Here is a 17,708-nt window from a genome sequence, read left to right on the forward strand (position 1 = left end):
GAATTGGTCTTACAGTTGTGAAAAGGGTTAAAGAACACAACTTTCTACCAAGCTCATGGAAACCATCAACTCATAAAGTGACCCATGAGGCCATGAACATCTCTAGCCATATTTGGGCCATCGGTATAAAGTGGCCCATGAGGCCATGAACATCTCTAGGCATATTTGGGCCATCGGTATAAACCCATATATGTTACATAGAGTTTGTGAAATTGGGAACCAAAGTCGAAACTAATGTCACACAACTGAAACACAGAACAAGCTTCTAACCAGTAAATAAATAAAAATATTAATAATAATCTCTATATAAATCACATTCTAATATACAAATAATAATTTAATCACGAATATAAACAACCCTTAAATCGTGTTAATACATTTTATTTGAAAAAATAACCACAACAAACTATCCAAATCAAATCACCTTCGAATCTTCAACTAAAGAGACTTGCCTTTCTTGCTATCGACACGACCATCTGTTCCAGCCATCATCGCGTACTTATCCTTCCTAGTCAGATTAGTACATTCAAATCCAAGTGTATCCCCTATTACCCTTTGAATATAATTAGCCACCTCAAATGACGATTTTCCACCTTTACATGTGAGCTCTGGTGGTAGTTGATTCAAGAAAGTTATCTCATACGTCGGCCTAGGATTCATATACACAAAATAAGGGTCCAAAAACTTGTGCCCACGAGCTGTTGTTCCATAAAACACACCTTGCTTTGTATTGATAGCAACTGGTACTATCCTATCCGTGAGCTCAGCGAAAAGAGCGCTGAACCTAAGCAAGAAAGGTTCTCTGCAAGTTGTTCCCTCTGGACAAATGACCAAATCACCTTCTTCTAACAATTGCTTGATATGCTTCGCGTCTTTATCTCTTTCTCTTGCCAGTGCCACCGCTTTAATTGGAGATATCAACTCGGAGAATTTACTAATGCTATAAGTCACACAACTAATCTTTCTTCCTAAAGCGACAGCGGTGACGACAGGGTCAATAACCGCACGATGATTGCACACAAATAGTACCCCACTTTGGCCTTTTGAGGGAGGGGGTGGAGGGGTACCCTTAACAACTAGTTTGATTCCCAGGATCTTGTAGTTGTAATACACAATCCTTTCGGGTAATGGTATATTGAGGTAAACTCTAAGAATCGATAAGAAAATGCCTATCGGCATCCACAAGAAGGTCAGTAGAGCCACGAGTGGTGTAGGTCTTTGCACGAGCCGTCCTTCGTGAAAAATAATCGGACTTTGAAGCTTGTCCCTTGGTATAGGATCGCATCTAATTTTCGGTACCATATATCCTTCCTGCAATTAACCATTTAACCATTAGTATATGATGTTACTACAACAATGTTCAAATTACTGCTCACACAAAACCATAAATTATATAAATGGTAAATCGTTTATAATATAATTTTTAAATTAAACTATAAGAAATTTGATTTTCATTGTCACAACTCTCCTTTATTACGTACGTGAATTAAATTGAATTCAATGGCCAATTTGCACTCATGATATGAGGGACCCTTGTTCGAACCCAATCTAAAATTTTCAAATATAAAAACATATATTAAAAGCATATGCTTGAACTATCTATTTTATGATAACTTTTTTATATTTAAAACGTATTAGTTTTTTTAGACATTTTAATCAGTATTAACTTGTCCCAAACAGTAGCTAAATTTGTCTTTATATTTATATATATAAATATGTACGCATGCGTTAGCATATATAAATAGCAAACTGTTATATTCGTACGTGATCATACTATTCCTACCCTTTCCATCCGGTCCGACTATGGCTGGACGCACATCTTCCCATGGCCAGTGTGCGGAGATCTTCCCTAACCGCAACATTACGTTCCCGTATGACCGGTGCACCAGCTGTGCGTTAGCGCACTCCGTCAATAGCTTTGTTTCCTCGTCATCAAGGACCGGTGTTTTGTTCACATCCTTCTCCACCTTCTCGCACCATATAAGCGTTTGCGGAAAATTGATACCAACTACAGTTTGGTCAATGTAAAAGAACGTTTCTTTCCAGTTACCCGCATTCGACTTTGGGGTTTTTGTGAAATTTTGTCGGGCGAAGAAGGTGAACCAGGATTTGTGGTGATTGGCCAAGCGGTATAGATGACAGAAAACTTTAACAAGCGGTACCTTGTTGAGTGCGACGCACCACATCTCAAACAGTACTATTTTACCTATGGCATAAGGGTGTAGTTGCTCTAATCCCACTCTGAAGTGGTCTAGTACGCCTAGGAAAAAGTCGGAGGGGGGAACCCTAAAGTTGCCGTGCTTGAACGCATGTTCGTAGATGGCCACCTTCTTCTCCGGTGGCTCGTGAGCACGCTGATTAGACAAGGGTGGCACCGGATTGTACTTCGCTAACGGTGAGTATTGTTTGACTAAGTAATAAATGTGTTTCTGCTCTATAATCGATCTAACACTATCTACATAGGTCTCGTTAGCCTTAGTCATTTTCTATAGAGTGGTTGGAGAATTACTAACCTTTAGACGGTGGCCGGAGTATTTAGGATTTGATCGGAATTGAATATAGCAGCTTATTGGGGAAGCTTGGAGCTGAAAAATGGAAATGTGTGTGAATTTGGGCTATTTATAGTGACGATTTGGAGTCATGGGTTGATCATGGCTGTACACGTGTTACGCGATCAACGGGTTGCATTTTAAGTGCGCGCGTGGATGTCAGTTGGGTATGGTTACCTATGAGCGTGTGGCTGTCACGCGCCTGCCAACTGCCACTTTACGTCTTGTCAGTCGAATGGTTTTCTGCGACAGTGACAGGCATTAAATGACCTCGAAACGCACGCGGAACATTGAATGCTAGCCCTTTTCTTGTTTTTTCCGCTTAATAGTTTGATGTCATATGTCTTGCGCCATATAACATCAAACTGGGGGGACATAATGATACCGCAATCCGCATGCGCACCCCATATCTATGCGGGCACCTCTAGGGTGCGTATGCGTGTGCTCATGTGCGTTATGCGGTATGCGGATTCGTATCTAATGCCTTTGTTTTCGGAACAGCGATTACTTGGCTATCAAGTGAATATCTTTTCCATAATTACACCCGTGATTCGGGGGAGTTTGTTATGGAAAGGATTACCATTATCTCGGATGGTTCTAGAATTAGGGTTTGCCTATATATATAAACCCTAACTATCATTCTAAACATCATCACGTTACGTAACCATCATCTGCTACACGTCTTACGTAACAACATCATCTAGCATCTTCTCAAGGTTAACATGTTAGTTTCTTGATTAACTAGCACCTACGACCTTATTTGGGGCCTTTTAATCGACGATCGTCATTAAAAGGTGGACTTAATCACTTGGCCACCCCGCCGACATCATCATATCGGCCAGGGTTATTCACGGTAGCTGGATCGAAAAGCCTCGTTCTAAGATCCTTAAACCCCACCCTTCTAACGTGTTGAGCAGGCATATTAAACCCCGTGGTAAAATATGCATGATCACTATATCATATAATATAGTGTGTGTGTGTGTTAAAAAAATATATATTTGAAAGTCCAAAGATAGATTATTATTATTATTATTTTATATATTTTTTTTAAAATAAACTCACACAATCAACTACTTTCAACGTATATACACAAATGTCAACATCTAGATTCTAAATTCACAACTTCTTAAATGATGAGATTACTTTGTTTATGCCGCTATATAATAGCATTACCATTATGCAACCATATAATTAATAAAGCGATAAATGCCTTTGCAAAATATATTAATTGGTGATATAAGTTACATTATTAATTATTTATTTATATATTTTAGTGGTACTACATAAATATAACTGTATAAGTATGTCACATGTTAAGATTTGTAACATGTTAAGATTTGTGCAATTACACTTGTACCTAGATCGCGGAAACAATAATTGGGTTGGAGTTAATGATCAACCAACTCATGTGGTCCTTTGGACTACTACTCAACATAAATACGGACTATGCTTCTAAGACCACTACCAACGGTGTAGTCTTTGGGTGTGTCTTATACTTTTTAAAAAAAACACCATAGTCATGTGCATGTCTTTATCCATCATTTTAAATCATAATTTCAAAATAGTCCTTTTGGAGAACTATGAAGACGGGAAGTAACTCAACAAGTGGGTCCTCAAGCATTATCTATTTATATGTTTTTATAATATGTGGTGATGCAGGGTCCAAACATTATTTATTTTTATGTTTTAGTAATATTGTGGGTCCATTACTTTTTAAGAAGTATATAATGGTTGGTAGCGGTCTGTCTTTTCAGGCTTTTTTAGAAAGTGTTGATATGGCACTCGGTCTTTCTGAAGAAGCATGTCATGGTTTGGAGTGGTCTAAGCATAAAAATAGGAAGTCTCCGACCTTTTATTCACTAATTTGTAACTTTTTCAATTTTTTGGTTAACATTCTTCTATAAATCATAAATCATAAATCATATATAACAATATTAAATTAAGGACCTGTTTATGGACAGAAAAACTATTCAATAAACTGTGTTTGAGTGACATTTCATTTCTTAGTGTAGATTCAATATTAAAAAAAGAAAAAAGAAATACATTTACGTTGTCTGTCATGTTAAATAATTAATTGATTAATGGAAATTACATAAAGATAGTGACGGCTAGCGGAACAAAAGTATTAAAGTTACATGGCCATTGATTAAAGCTTTCAACAACCCCTTTCAAGATATCATATAATGTCGTTAGCAATAGCAATGCTGTAAATTATTGAGAATATATATATATATATATATATATATATATATATATATATATATATATATATATATATATATATATATATATATATATATATATATATATAGTGGTAGGATCAAGAAGGAAGTAACCATTCGGGGGAAGCGGGGGGAAGCAAAATTTTTTTTTTTTTCGTTTTTTGAAAAAACTTTGTTCACGAACATTATAGATGAGATGAAAATATGAACATTTAGTAGAGACACTTTGTGATAAATGTTTTTATTTTGGCGGGAAAACGCTCGAAGAAGTAATATATAACAATTATCGTGTTTTTCGAGCGTATTTTGAGGTTTTAGCTATTGGGGTTTAGATATTAGGGTTTAGATATTAGGTTTAGAAATTTAGGGTTTAGGGTTTAGATTTAGGGTTTAGATTTAGGATTTAGATTGAATTTTTAACACGAACGGTTTAGGGTTTAGGGTTTGGTGTTTTGGGTTTAGGGTTTGGTGTTTTGGATCAATGGGGAAGTAACCAATCGGGGGGAAGCGAGGAGAAGCAAAAAAAAAAAATTCTCGTTTTTTTTGAAATTTTTTTTTTCCGGCATCAAAATCACACTAAAATATGAACATTTAGAAAAGACACTTCGTGATGAATGTTATTATTTAGGCGGGAAAACGATCGACAAAAATAACATTCAAGATAATATTGTTCGTGAAAAATATGAACGTTTTTTTTTCTTCATGTTTTGTGAAGTAAAATTTAGCCCGATTTAAAGTTTAGGGTTTAGGGTTTGGTGTTTTGGGTTTATTCCATAAACCCAAAATACCAAACCTTAAACTCTAAACCCTAAACTCTAAACCGTTCGTGTTAAAAACTAAATCTAAATCCTAAATCTAAACCCTAAATCTAAACCCTAAACCCTAAATTTCTAAAGCCTAATATCTAAACCCTGTAAACCCTAATATCTAAACCCTAATATCTAAACTCCAATAGCTAAAACCTCAATATACGCTCGAAAAACACGATAATTGTTATATATTACTTCTTCGAGCGTTTTCCCGCCAAAATAAAAACATTTATTACAAAGTGTCTCTACTAAATGTTAATATTTTCATCTCATCTATAATGTTCGTGAACAAAGTTTTTTCAAAAAACGAAGAAAAAAAAAAGTTTTTGCTTCCCCCCGCTTCCCCCGATTGGTTACTTCCCTCTTGATCCTACCACTATATATATATATATATATATATATATATATATATATATATATATATATATATATATATATATATATATATATATATATATATATATATATAAATTCAATACATGACTTTTCTAATGTGCACGTTCGTTACTTCTGTAACTTTTTGGTTATGTATTGAAGTGTGTATTTTTTATTTATTCTTTTCATTTTAAATTAATAATTACGGAGTACATAGTTTAAAAGTTGCAATTACTACTTACCTTTGCACATAGTGATACTCTTACCCTAAACTAATTACTTTAAGAAAAATTACTTATGTATTTCAAATTCTAGTTGTAGACAAAAAAATTTTTTTTTTTGTATTTAATATTTAATAGTTGACAATTATATAGACTAACAAATTTGTACGGAGGGACTACGATTTATTTTTTGCACGTTATTATCATTAAGTAATCCTAAATTTCCTTTTTTCCAACGAAAATTTTAAATATCTGTACTGGTTTGTATTTAAATTTTAATTGAGGAAAATATAATAAATATAGTCAATTTTTTTAATAGTAGATAATTATTATGAAACAATTAAAAAGAAATTAACTAATATAGTGGGACATAAGAAGAATATGATAAACCATGGATAATGTAGCGTTGGTTTTCATTTTCACTCATACATGTCAAGTAAACGCCCATAATGGATGTTTGTGGGCAAATTCACGGAGAACACTGGTGAATGTGAAACACACGAGGGAGGGGGGAAAGAAGGTGAGTTGGCAAATGCTAATTGGTTGGTGTTATTTCTTTGTTCCACTTTTATTATTTACCAATCAAATTTTAATAATTACCCATAAACGCCCTAAAACCCACCCAACAACTTTTCCCATTACAGCTCTTCACTTCCTCCATTATTGTCATGTCAACGTCATAACTCGAAAGTATCTCATATCTACTTCACGTACCCGGTTTCCATTATCTATGGTCTTATAGTTTATCATGAGTTTCAAGCAATCAAGTAATTAAAATTGTGTAATATGTTTTTGTTCATCCTGCACAACATATATTTTATCTTAATCATTATATAGCAAACATTTTGTAAACTCCGTTCTAAAAATGGTTTTTCTTTCTATCAATGTGTTTCTAGTACAATGGCCAAAAACAAAAATAAAGTGAAATACGAATCTTTTTATGAGACATTATAATGAAATCGATGATCTATAATACTATATTATTAAGAGAACAAATAAAGATACTCCAACATTCATGGCTTTAACGGTATACTAACCAAGTCCTACTTTGTTTCCATTATCAAACAAAAAACTAAATCCTGATCTTGTTTTCTTTCTGATTGTCGATCGATTATTTCATACACTGTGCATATCGTTGCGGCTGATCAATATGAGTTATATTGGACCCATTAATAAACGATGGGTATTAATACCGATCTTGACAAAGTTAATGATGATAAGAAAAAACAAACCAAGATTACAAAGGTCGTACGATCGATCTCAGATTGTGGAAAAAGTCATGTACAATGCACATGACTAATTGACTAAATAAATGAATGCAATTGTGACAATAAAATACGGAGTAATACTTCGGTTGGTATTTAGATATATTATTTATATTCAAAAAGATAAATACAAATATATTTTCTCCATGTAATAAAGGAACGAAAAATACATTGTTAACAATCATCATCTCTAATAATTAAACTCCATAAGATTCTTTCCATATAATAATCATAAATTAATTATTTTATTTTAATAATTTTACTGTAAGGAACAATAAACAAGTAGTGCATTAGTAGTAACGAATTATGAAGCTCAGCGACGGGGGGTAATAAGTTAAAAAAAAATTGGAAAAAGACATAATAACTAATGTCAACACAAGGTTACTTTTCATTTAGGTTTTGTGTTTTAGTATAGAGGATAATTTTCGATTTCTTTATCGAACAAAAAATGAGAGTTACAAGAGTAATATAGAATTAATTAAATATAAATGTTTTAAAATAATGGTAAAATAAAATGGAAATGAAATGAAATGATAATAAAATAGAAATAATACGTACCTTGCAAATGGACATGAAATCTTTGTCAGTCTCACCATCTCCAATACACAAATCAGGCAAATTAGAAGCTTCAAATTCCTGTAAAATGGCAGCTTTTTTGAGCTGACCCACAATCACACCTGGCTCCTTAACAAACCCAGTGGCTCGACCATATTTAGAAACCTCAAGTTCTGTCCCTAACACTTTATCAGCCCCTAAAAAATTCTTCACAAAATGTTCAACCATAACCCTTGGAGTTGAGGTAACCACATACCTTTTCCTGAATGAGTTAAACACGTTCCATGAATCGGGCCGAACATCACTCACATAGAATCGAGGTAGAACCGAGCTTGATACAAGTTCCACATCACGAATTCTCAACCAGGCGAATGAGATGAAAATGTAGATACTTGTAGCGGTTGATTCTGAAAAGAGGGAAGTTATGTAAATAAATGGGAAAACGAGTAATAAAATTAAAGCGCGGAATATGCTTCCGGCTTCTAAGGCAATGAGGAAGTAGTAAGGGAAAGGGTTGCGAGAAACGAGAAGGGTGCCGTTGAGATCAGACACAATGGTTTGGTTGCTTCTCGATTTCGTACTGCATTTCGAGATGAGTTCGAAATCGAGATGTGGAGACATTGTGAAAAATATGGCATGAAAGTTGTTTGAGTACGTTGAGCTATAAATATATTATGTAAAGTGGGTAGAGAAAGAAGTTGGGAGATAGAAACATTTACTACCAATAATTTTTATTTTTATTTTAATTATTTCTGGTAATAATTGCGAGGTTTTATTATGACCATACAAAGAGAAGAAAACTTAAACCTCTTTCAAAAGATTAAAAGGTTAATATTTTATTAGAGAAAACGAAGTTAGAGGGCTTTCGCGTAACACAACCTCGATATCATTCAAGTGTTTATGTCCAGCACGAGCTCTGTCCAGCACGAATCCTGTGTGGCCTAATTCCTTGTCGGCCCAAATCATGTCTGGCCCACTCCCTTGCCGGCCCAAGTCCTTGCATGCCTAATTCCTTGCCGGCACAAAAGATTAAAATCGCGACTTCAGTATTTGATTTGATGTAATAATGAAATGTACTTAAATTATCACTGTTTGTGTTGTTGTGGACTCGTGGTAGGTGTGAGGTGCCATTTATGTTTTGATTTTACCAAACCAATACACGAATTAACCTTTAAACATACTGTAGAATGTAGAATATAAACTATTATTCCACTATATTTTTAGATAAAACGTTTATATGCTATGATCTTGTGGTCTGACTGTATAGCATATTTGAACAGTTGGGTTGTATCATATATTAAACTAACTTATCATAAAAATGTAAATAGTAAGTACAAGTTAATGTTAGTGGCATATATACAAATTTACATTCTTTCATATATTTTGTTTGTTGGTTAGTAAATTCGTGTTTAGTGTACGTAGTTGTAGCATGTGATAGAGATATAAATGTTGGTGGTCATGTGGGTTTAAAAGCTAGCATTTCGGTTGTGCATTCAAGTTACTAAGTGAGGTGGACCCAATTTTAATGCATCCCTGATATTAAGGCCCATATCTGTAGTTTATAGCAGTGCAATACTCCAATGGCATCTTCGACTGGCATCTTCTTTGTTTATTTACTCATAATAATAGTATTCCTTCCTCTCCCAATGATTTGGGGCTCACTTCGTTGTATAATTATTGATTTTTCATCGTTAATATATTAGGTAGATGAAAGGTAAACAGAGTATGATAAAAGATAAAAGTTATATGTAGGATGGTATAGTAGTACTTTTTTTGTATATACCTTTTAAAAGCAATCACGCATTTTTTACAAAATAATGTCGCATTTATTTTGACCAATAACGTTAATACCGTAGTATTATTTATCTTTCACACTTTTCACACTTTTTTTTCTTTCGAAAAAACGAATACTCATATACAGTGGCGAAACTATGATTTTTTTCACCGGGGGCAAAAAAAAAAAAAAATTTAAACCGTAGCAAATTTTTTGGACAAAAATTGAAGATTTTGGGACAAAAGTTGGAGATTTTGGAGCAAATTTTGAAAATTTTGGGGCAAAAGTTGGAGAATTTGGGGCAAAATTTGAAGGTTTTGGGGCAAAATATGTAGGTTTGGGGGAAAAAAAAAATCAACCGGGGCCAAAGTCGAAAAACCCAAAAATTTTACACTGAAAAAAAAAATTCCAATGGGGGCGGCCACCCCTGCCCCTTAACACTTTCGCCACTGATCATATAGAAACGATATCGTTTTCTAAAAAAAACTCTCTCAACAGAGAATACAAAAGGACTAAAAAAAATTATCTACAAGCTAGCTGTGACGACCCGGAAATTTTCGATCAAATTTAAACATAATCTTTATATGGTTGCAACACGATAAGCAAAGTCTGTAATATTGAATCTCGAAAACTTTGAACTGTGTTCATGTATACATTTGACCTTTGAACTATTTATATGGATTCAGTGAACCTTTGACTATTCCCGACGATTCACGAACCATTATGAGTAATTGAATATGTAAACCATATATAGATATAAATATAAATATAAATATATATAATGTTTTGAAATTAATAAAGTATACTTAATCATTTAGAATTAAAAATGTAAAATAATAAATAGAATAGATAAGTTACTATTATACATATATAAATATATATATATACTATTAAGAATTTATATATATGATTTTTACATATAAATAAAAATATTGTATCATATATATAAAATGTATAAATAATAAATATTTAATAAAAGTTATTACATATGATTAATATTACATCAATAATAAGTTGAATATAATTGTTACACTAATATTTGTATCATTAAATTATCATCTTTACTAATATTATTATTATTACTTTCATTATTATTATTAATGTAAATATTAACAGTAGGATTATTATTGTGAACATATATATAATACATAAATAAGAAATTTGATATATATAAGTTGTTATATTATTATTATTATTAATATTACTATTATAACTAATAATATTAATATTACTATAGGTAGTGTTATTATTAGCATTATTAATAATATTATTATTATTATCATTGTTATTATAACTATTAAACTTAGTAAAATTATTAATTAGTAGTATCATTATTTCTATTATTATTATTAGTATTATTTTCTATAATTATCAGTTTTTTTATTATTTCCAATAATATTATTATTATTATTATTAATATATTTATTTATATTTACTAATTATTAATAATAATATTTAATATAAATAAAATCTTGTACAAAATCAGCTTTCTGTTCTACATCACGATCTACTATTCTATTTCTTTGTTCTTGTCTCTAATCTTTACCAATCTTAATCCAATTCAGTACGTACCAAGCAGATAAGGTCAAAAATCATTAGCAATCAGGATCAAATTTTTATTTGTTTTATTTATTTATTTTTTACTTTGTCTGATTGAAATTGAATACCACGTCCTTATAAATAATCAGTCAATTCGATTATAGTTCAGACATCTCAATTCTTTTTCATTGTCATTAGCAATTATCAATTATAATCAATGTAATTTACCGAATTAAAAATCTAAAATAAGCTGAAACCATCGAATATCTCTGTTTCATATCCATTTTCTCAAAATCACGAATTTGTATCAATTTTATAAAAATAGAAATGCAGTTTTGTTTGGAATCGTATATGTAATATATCTGTAAAGTTTCAAATCCTAATTCTTCTTAACGAACCCTAATTTGTGAGTCAAAGTTTTGGAAATAAAAAGTCAACAATTGTTCTTCGGTTAAATTCGAGTTTCTGTTGATGTTTCTGGTTCAATTAACGATCTCAGAAGTTTCTATGAATCATTTGAAACATAACTCATGTTATAGTTATTATCTAATACGTTTCCAAAATCAAAATCAAGAATTTTATTTTTTCTTTTTACAGCGAACTGCAGTATGCAGCATTTTTTTTCTTTCCGTTTTTCTTTTTTAATTACTTTTCTATTTTGTTTTACATATTCCAATAACCGTAATTGGTTACTGATATTTCAATTACGAAATAATTCAAATCTTAAGTTAATTATGGTATTCTGGTCGATCCTGAAATTGTGAGAAGGAAGAAGAAAAGAGGGAAAAACAGAAGTATAAGATAAAAATAAATACTGTTAGAATATAATCATAAAAAGAAAGACAGAAGGAAGGTTTAGTGTTGTTGTGTTCGATCGAGGGGTCTCGGGTTCGAGCCCGGGCTTGGACAATTCTTTTTGAACGAATTTTTAAAAGGGTATACATTCATATTTTTTTATTTATTATTATTATTATTAATTGTTGTTAATATTAATTATTTATATTATGCTGATTATTAGTAATGTTGTTATCATTATTAGTATTATAATTATTAATATTGTTATTATTATTACAAATACAATACAAGTATTAACTATCATAAATATTATTATTATATAGTTACAAATTTGAATCATATTATTATTATTGCTATGTTAATTATTATTATTACTAACATAATACGATTTATTATTATTATCACTAAATATTGGTATTATCATATTTACAATTGCTAGTATCATTAGTATTATCATTAAATTTATTATTATCATTATTAGTAGTATTATAATTATTAGTATTATTAATTAACATTCAATACTACTAGTATGCTTATTACTACTAAATATTATTATATTTACTATTAGTATTGTTATTATTAGATATTATTATTATTACTACAAGTAATATAATTGTTATCATTAGTAATGCTAAAATAAGTATTAGCATCATTTATGGAATTATTAGTATTACTACTATTATTAACCTAAGTATTATTGTTAACAATATCATTTTTATTATTATTATTATTATTATTATTATTATTATTATTATTATTATTATTATTATTATTATTATTATTATTATTATTATAGGATGAAACAATTTTTTATCTATTATTATCAATATTATTTTATCGAATAACTATTAGTTATATAAAATCATATTTACTACATATAATATAACTATATTACTATTTTTACAATAAATATTAATAAATACAATTAATTAGTTATTAATGAAAAACATAATTAAAGTAACAATTAATACACTAATAATACATAAACTTGTTCGATTATGAATATATGTGTTAATATATACATAAATGATATAGGTTCGTAAATTTGAGGCCAACCCTGCATTGTTCAATATAGCCATATGTATTTTTACTACAAAATACATTAGGTGAGTTCATTTGATTCCCTTTTACTCTTTACATTTTTGGGACTGAGAATACATGCGCGGTTTCTACAACTGCTTTATTAAATGCCTTTGAAATATATTTTGAACTGCGAATACATGAAATGCTTTTATAAATGTTTGACGAGATAGACACAAGCAAAACATTCCTCGAATGAATTATTATGCAGACAGAAGTTCTGCGGATTATTGTTGAATTATGTGGACATGATAATTGCCACCATTGAATTATGTGGACATGATAATTGCCACCATTGAATTATGTGGACATGATAATTGCCACCAATTGATATGAATGTTATGTATCGAGAGAATGATTTTATGCACATGTTATGTGTATGTTATTTTTGTGCACGAGATATGTGTACGGTTACTAAGATTTATGAAAAATGGTTTCGTACACGAGAAAGGTGTACTGTATTTAAAATATATCGCATGTACATTACAGGTGGGTATAGGATTCGGGCCCATTTGTACCATGCAGGATTTAAATTTTGTGGTCTATCAAAATGATGAATTTTATTGTTTTATGATAAACCTATGAACTCACCAACCTTTTGGTTGACACTTGAAAGCATATTTATTCTCAGGTATTAAAGAAATCTTCCGCTGTGCATTTGCTCAATTTAGAGATATTACTTGGAGTCATTCATGGCATATTTCAAAAGACGTTGCATTCGAGTCGTTGAGTTCATCAAGATTATTATTAAGTCAATTATAGTTGGATATATTATGAAATGGTATGCATGCCGTCAAGCTTCGATGAAATGAAAGTTTGTCTTTTAAAAACGAATGCAATGTTTGTAAAATGTATCATATAGAGGTCAAATACCTCACGATGTAACCAAATGTAATGTATTCGTCCAGATGGATTAGGACGGGTCCTTTTAGTTGGTATCAGAGCAGTGGTCTTAGCGAACCAGGTCTTGCATTAGTGTGTCTAACTGATAGTCATTAGGATGCATTAGTGAGTCTGGACTTTGACCGTGTCTGCATGTCAAAAGTTTTGCTTATCATTAGTGTCAAAAATTATTTGCTTATCATCCTTAAAGTCTAGACACGTCTTACTGCCTCTATTGCATAGACAGTGTATAGATAAATTCAAATCTTAGCGTATCTATTATTGTTATCTTTGCCTGACAGCTTCCGTAGATTCCTCCCTAACTTATGGGATTTTAGTATTATATATGCATATGTAAATTATGTATTGCAGGGTACTAATCTACATCATATTCTATTCCTTATCGAAAATCCTTCATCTGATCGTACGAGATGAGTCTCTCAACCAGTTCGAGTCCCTTAGATTCCGATAACTATTCCGATAGTTATTCCGACAGCTATTCTGTGACGATCGCTCCAAATTTATATGGACGAACACGTCATTCATTGATTTCATTGCGAGCTATTTGACCTCTATATGATACGTTTTGTAAACATTGCATTCTTTTGAAAAGGCACACCAAAAATGAATATTTAAATCAAAGGTTTTCGAGATCTGATGATTTCTACATATAGACAATCACCGTAAATTATAGTTTACAATAGTACTTCTGTTAACAATGCAGTCAAAATAAGATACATGGTGATGATTTGGTGAATGCAACGTTTCCTTGAAAAATATGTCATATAAGACTCCATGCACATAGCTTGTCTATCATATAAGCAAACAGCGGAAGACTTCTAGGGAACCTGAGAATAAACATGCTAACAAGTGTCAACACAAAGGTTGGTGAGTTCATAGGTTTAGTGTTTCGCATAATCTGTATATAAAGGTGGATCACAAGATTTCAGTTGTTTCATCCAGAAACGTGTATCAAAATATTCTACAAGATTGAGCACCCTGGTAACTAAACTTTAACGTCTATATAATAAGTGCCCTTTGTATAATAATCTTAATAATACACGCAAACCAACGTGTACGCTTCTCAAATAGCATACGTCCGTTAAAAGGCTAGCGCTCTAGCTCGGACGGGGATATCAAGCCCTATGGATCCATATACCACTATTCGCGCCCACCAGTTCTTATAACCGGCAGTTACTAGTTACCAAAGCTAAGGGATATTCGGTTCAAACTCAGTGTAGAATTAAGTATGTACTTGTATCCATTGGGTTTAAATATATTGCATGTATTCTCAGCCCAAAAATATATATTGCAAAAGCAATTAAAAATGGAGCAAATGAAACTCACCTTAGCAGCACATAAAGTTGTTCATCGTAATGTGACCGAAACTCGGTATATCAAATAATCGTAGATCTCAACCTAGAGAACATATGTTGGTCAATAAATGTCTATCAAGCTAGGTCAGGTCATAGTGTATCACAATCCTAATGCTCGAAATTGACATACAAAAGTTATTCAAAGTTATTTCAAAAAGTCAATTTTGACAATAGTTCAACAAACGAGACGTACCTTATATAAGGATTCATTTGCTCGGTTGGTAATATTCAAAAATCCATTTTATCAATCTCGTAAACAAGTTGTTTAAGTATTAATTGCAGATTCAAAAAGCAATTCCAATTAATGTCAATTATAATTCAGCTGACCATATCTTTTGATTCGTTCCTCAAAACTATTCGATATCTAAATGAAAAGTTATTGACTTTTCGCCAGCTTTCCGAAAACATGTATATCATATACGTTTTACCCGTAATATATGTATTTAATTCGTGATTTATTATAAACTGTTTAACTACAAAATTTAGCATACAAGCATGTATAAATATATACACTCGAGCACTAGTATGTATACACTATTAATTTATAAAATATAAAATATAAATGCTTACGTATTAATATTGAGATTCAATATTGTAGAAAGTACGTAGACGTAACGGAGATGATAAACACGCTAGGTTTGATTCACAAATATACCCCCGAACATTACCCATAACCTCCTTGGCAATAACCCATAATTTCCTTAGCTCTATCCCGCTTGAAAACCATTTTGAAAGTGACACGCTCATAACCTCGTCGTAGTATTTTATGTATAATACTAATTAATAATATTAATAATAATAAGATTAATAATAATATTAATCTTAATAATAATAATAATAATAATAATAACAATAATAATAATAATAAATAAAATAAATACGTTGTAATATATGATTTAGAGAAAGAGTGTGAAAACTGAGCAATTTATAGAACCTTTTCTGAAAAAGTACCCCATGTGATCGCATGGGATTTGTGCTTCAAGGCCATGCGATCGCATGGCCCTCTGATCCAGCTCACAAACTTTTAACTTTTTGTTTGTCGACATGATTTTATATAATATATATAATATATTTAATTTATATAATTAATTATATATTATATTAAATTCACATGCATAGTTGACTTGTAATTTTTGTTTCGATAAGTCGTACGTCATCACTCGACTTATGTCCAGGTTCCGGTTTTTCAAATGTCCTTTCGTACGCTGAGAAAACTTGTATTTTACATTTCGTGTCACGTACCTTTGTCAAAATATAGCCTTAAATTATCCCTAAACTATACCACTCAAAGTATATCTTAAACTTTCGAGTATTTTGATCATTTACTTCTATAAATTATTGTCTCGCTATTTGTTAATATATATATAATAACAAATCGTTTTATGACCTAGTTAATATATATTTTCAACATTCATAAACACGTTTTAAATATACGTCGCAAGTTATTCATACAATTAATATTCCAACTTATCATATATATTCAAATAAATATTTAAACTAATCAGTTTAATGTACGGTATTGAACAATTAATAAATTGTTATATTTTCAAGTTATAGTATATATATATGTATCTATATACATATAATTGTTCGCGAATCGTCGAGAACAGCCGAAAGGTATTTGAATAGTTCAAAAATTTTGAGATTCAGTTTTACAGACTTTGCTTATCGTGTCGGAAATGTTAATCATACAAAGATTAAGTTTAAATTTGGTCAAAAAAATTTCGGGTCATCACAGTACCAACCTGTTAAAGAAATTTCGTCCCGAAATTTAAGTGAGGTCGTCATGGCTAACAATAAAAATGTTTTCATGATGAATATGAGTTGATAAATAGAATTTTATCACCGTTGAATAATATGGATAAAACAATTCGATTTCTCGAAGTGTATGAGAGAAGTTATCGTAAAAGAGTGAAATGAAAGAATAGAAATTCGTCTTAATTTTTGACGTAGTTACGATTGATTTCCGGAATTTAAGGAATAGAAAATCTTCATAATCTAAATAAGATTTAATTCTTTGAAATTTAAGGAAATTAAGATTTCCTTTAAATGCGTAATCTACCTCGATTGTTATGTCTGATATTTCATTATAAATTGACCTCTTCCGTTTCATTATTTTGACCACTCCTACATCTTCTTCCTTATTTCATACTTCTAAAAGATTGTGAAATGCTTAATCCAGTTCTGATTCTTGATATTTTCTTGGCTATCGTATCCTTCATTCTTCTTTTTCATCTGACACCAGAGAAGGTTATTTTCTTCTACT

General features: G+C 31.1%; 1 protein-coding gene across 1 annotated transcript; it reads right to left on the reverse strand.

The window, feature by feature from the left end:
* Positions 1 to 306: 306 nt before the first annotated feature.
* On the reverse strand, positions 307 to 8,617 carry LOC139899538 (glycerol-3-phosphate 2-O-acyltransferase 6-like). The gene is made up of 2 exons (XM_071882368.1): positions 8,000 to 8,617; positions 307 to 1,311 (listed from the first exon to the last, which is right to left on the reverse strand). The coding sequence occupies exons 1-2, from the start codon at positions 8,615 to 8,617 to the stop codon at positions 439 to 441; spliced, it is 1,491 nt and encodes a 496-aa protein (XP_071738469.1). The 3' UTR covers positions 307 to 438.
* Between the last annotated feature and the right edge of the window lie 9,091 nt (positions 8,618 to 17,708).

The sequence above is a fragment of the Rutidosis leptorrhynchoides genome, chromosome 3 (genome assembly GCF_046630445.1).
Source record: "Rutidosis leptorrhynchoides isolate AG116_Rl617_1_P2 chromosome 3, CSIRO_AGI_Rlap_v1, whole genome shotgun sequence".
Taxonomy (NCBI): Eukaryota; Viridiplantae; Streptophyta; class Magnoliopsida; order Asterales; family Asteraceae; genus Rutidosis; species Rutidosis leptorrhynchoides.

Excerpts from the sequence above, each read along its gene's own strand:
- LOC139899538 (XM_071882368.1), bottom strand. The coding sequence starts at position 8,617 with ATGTCTCCACATCTCGATTTCGAACTCATCTCGAAATGCAGTACGAAA. Across the intron at positions 1,312-7,999 it reads ATTTCATGTCCATTTGCAAG|GAAGGATATATGGTACCGAA; the intron begins GTACGTATTATT and ends GGTTAATTGCAG.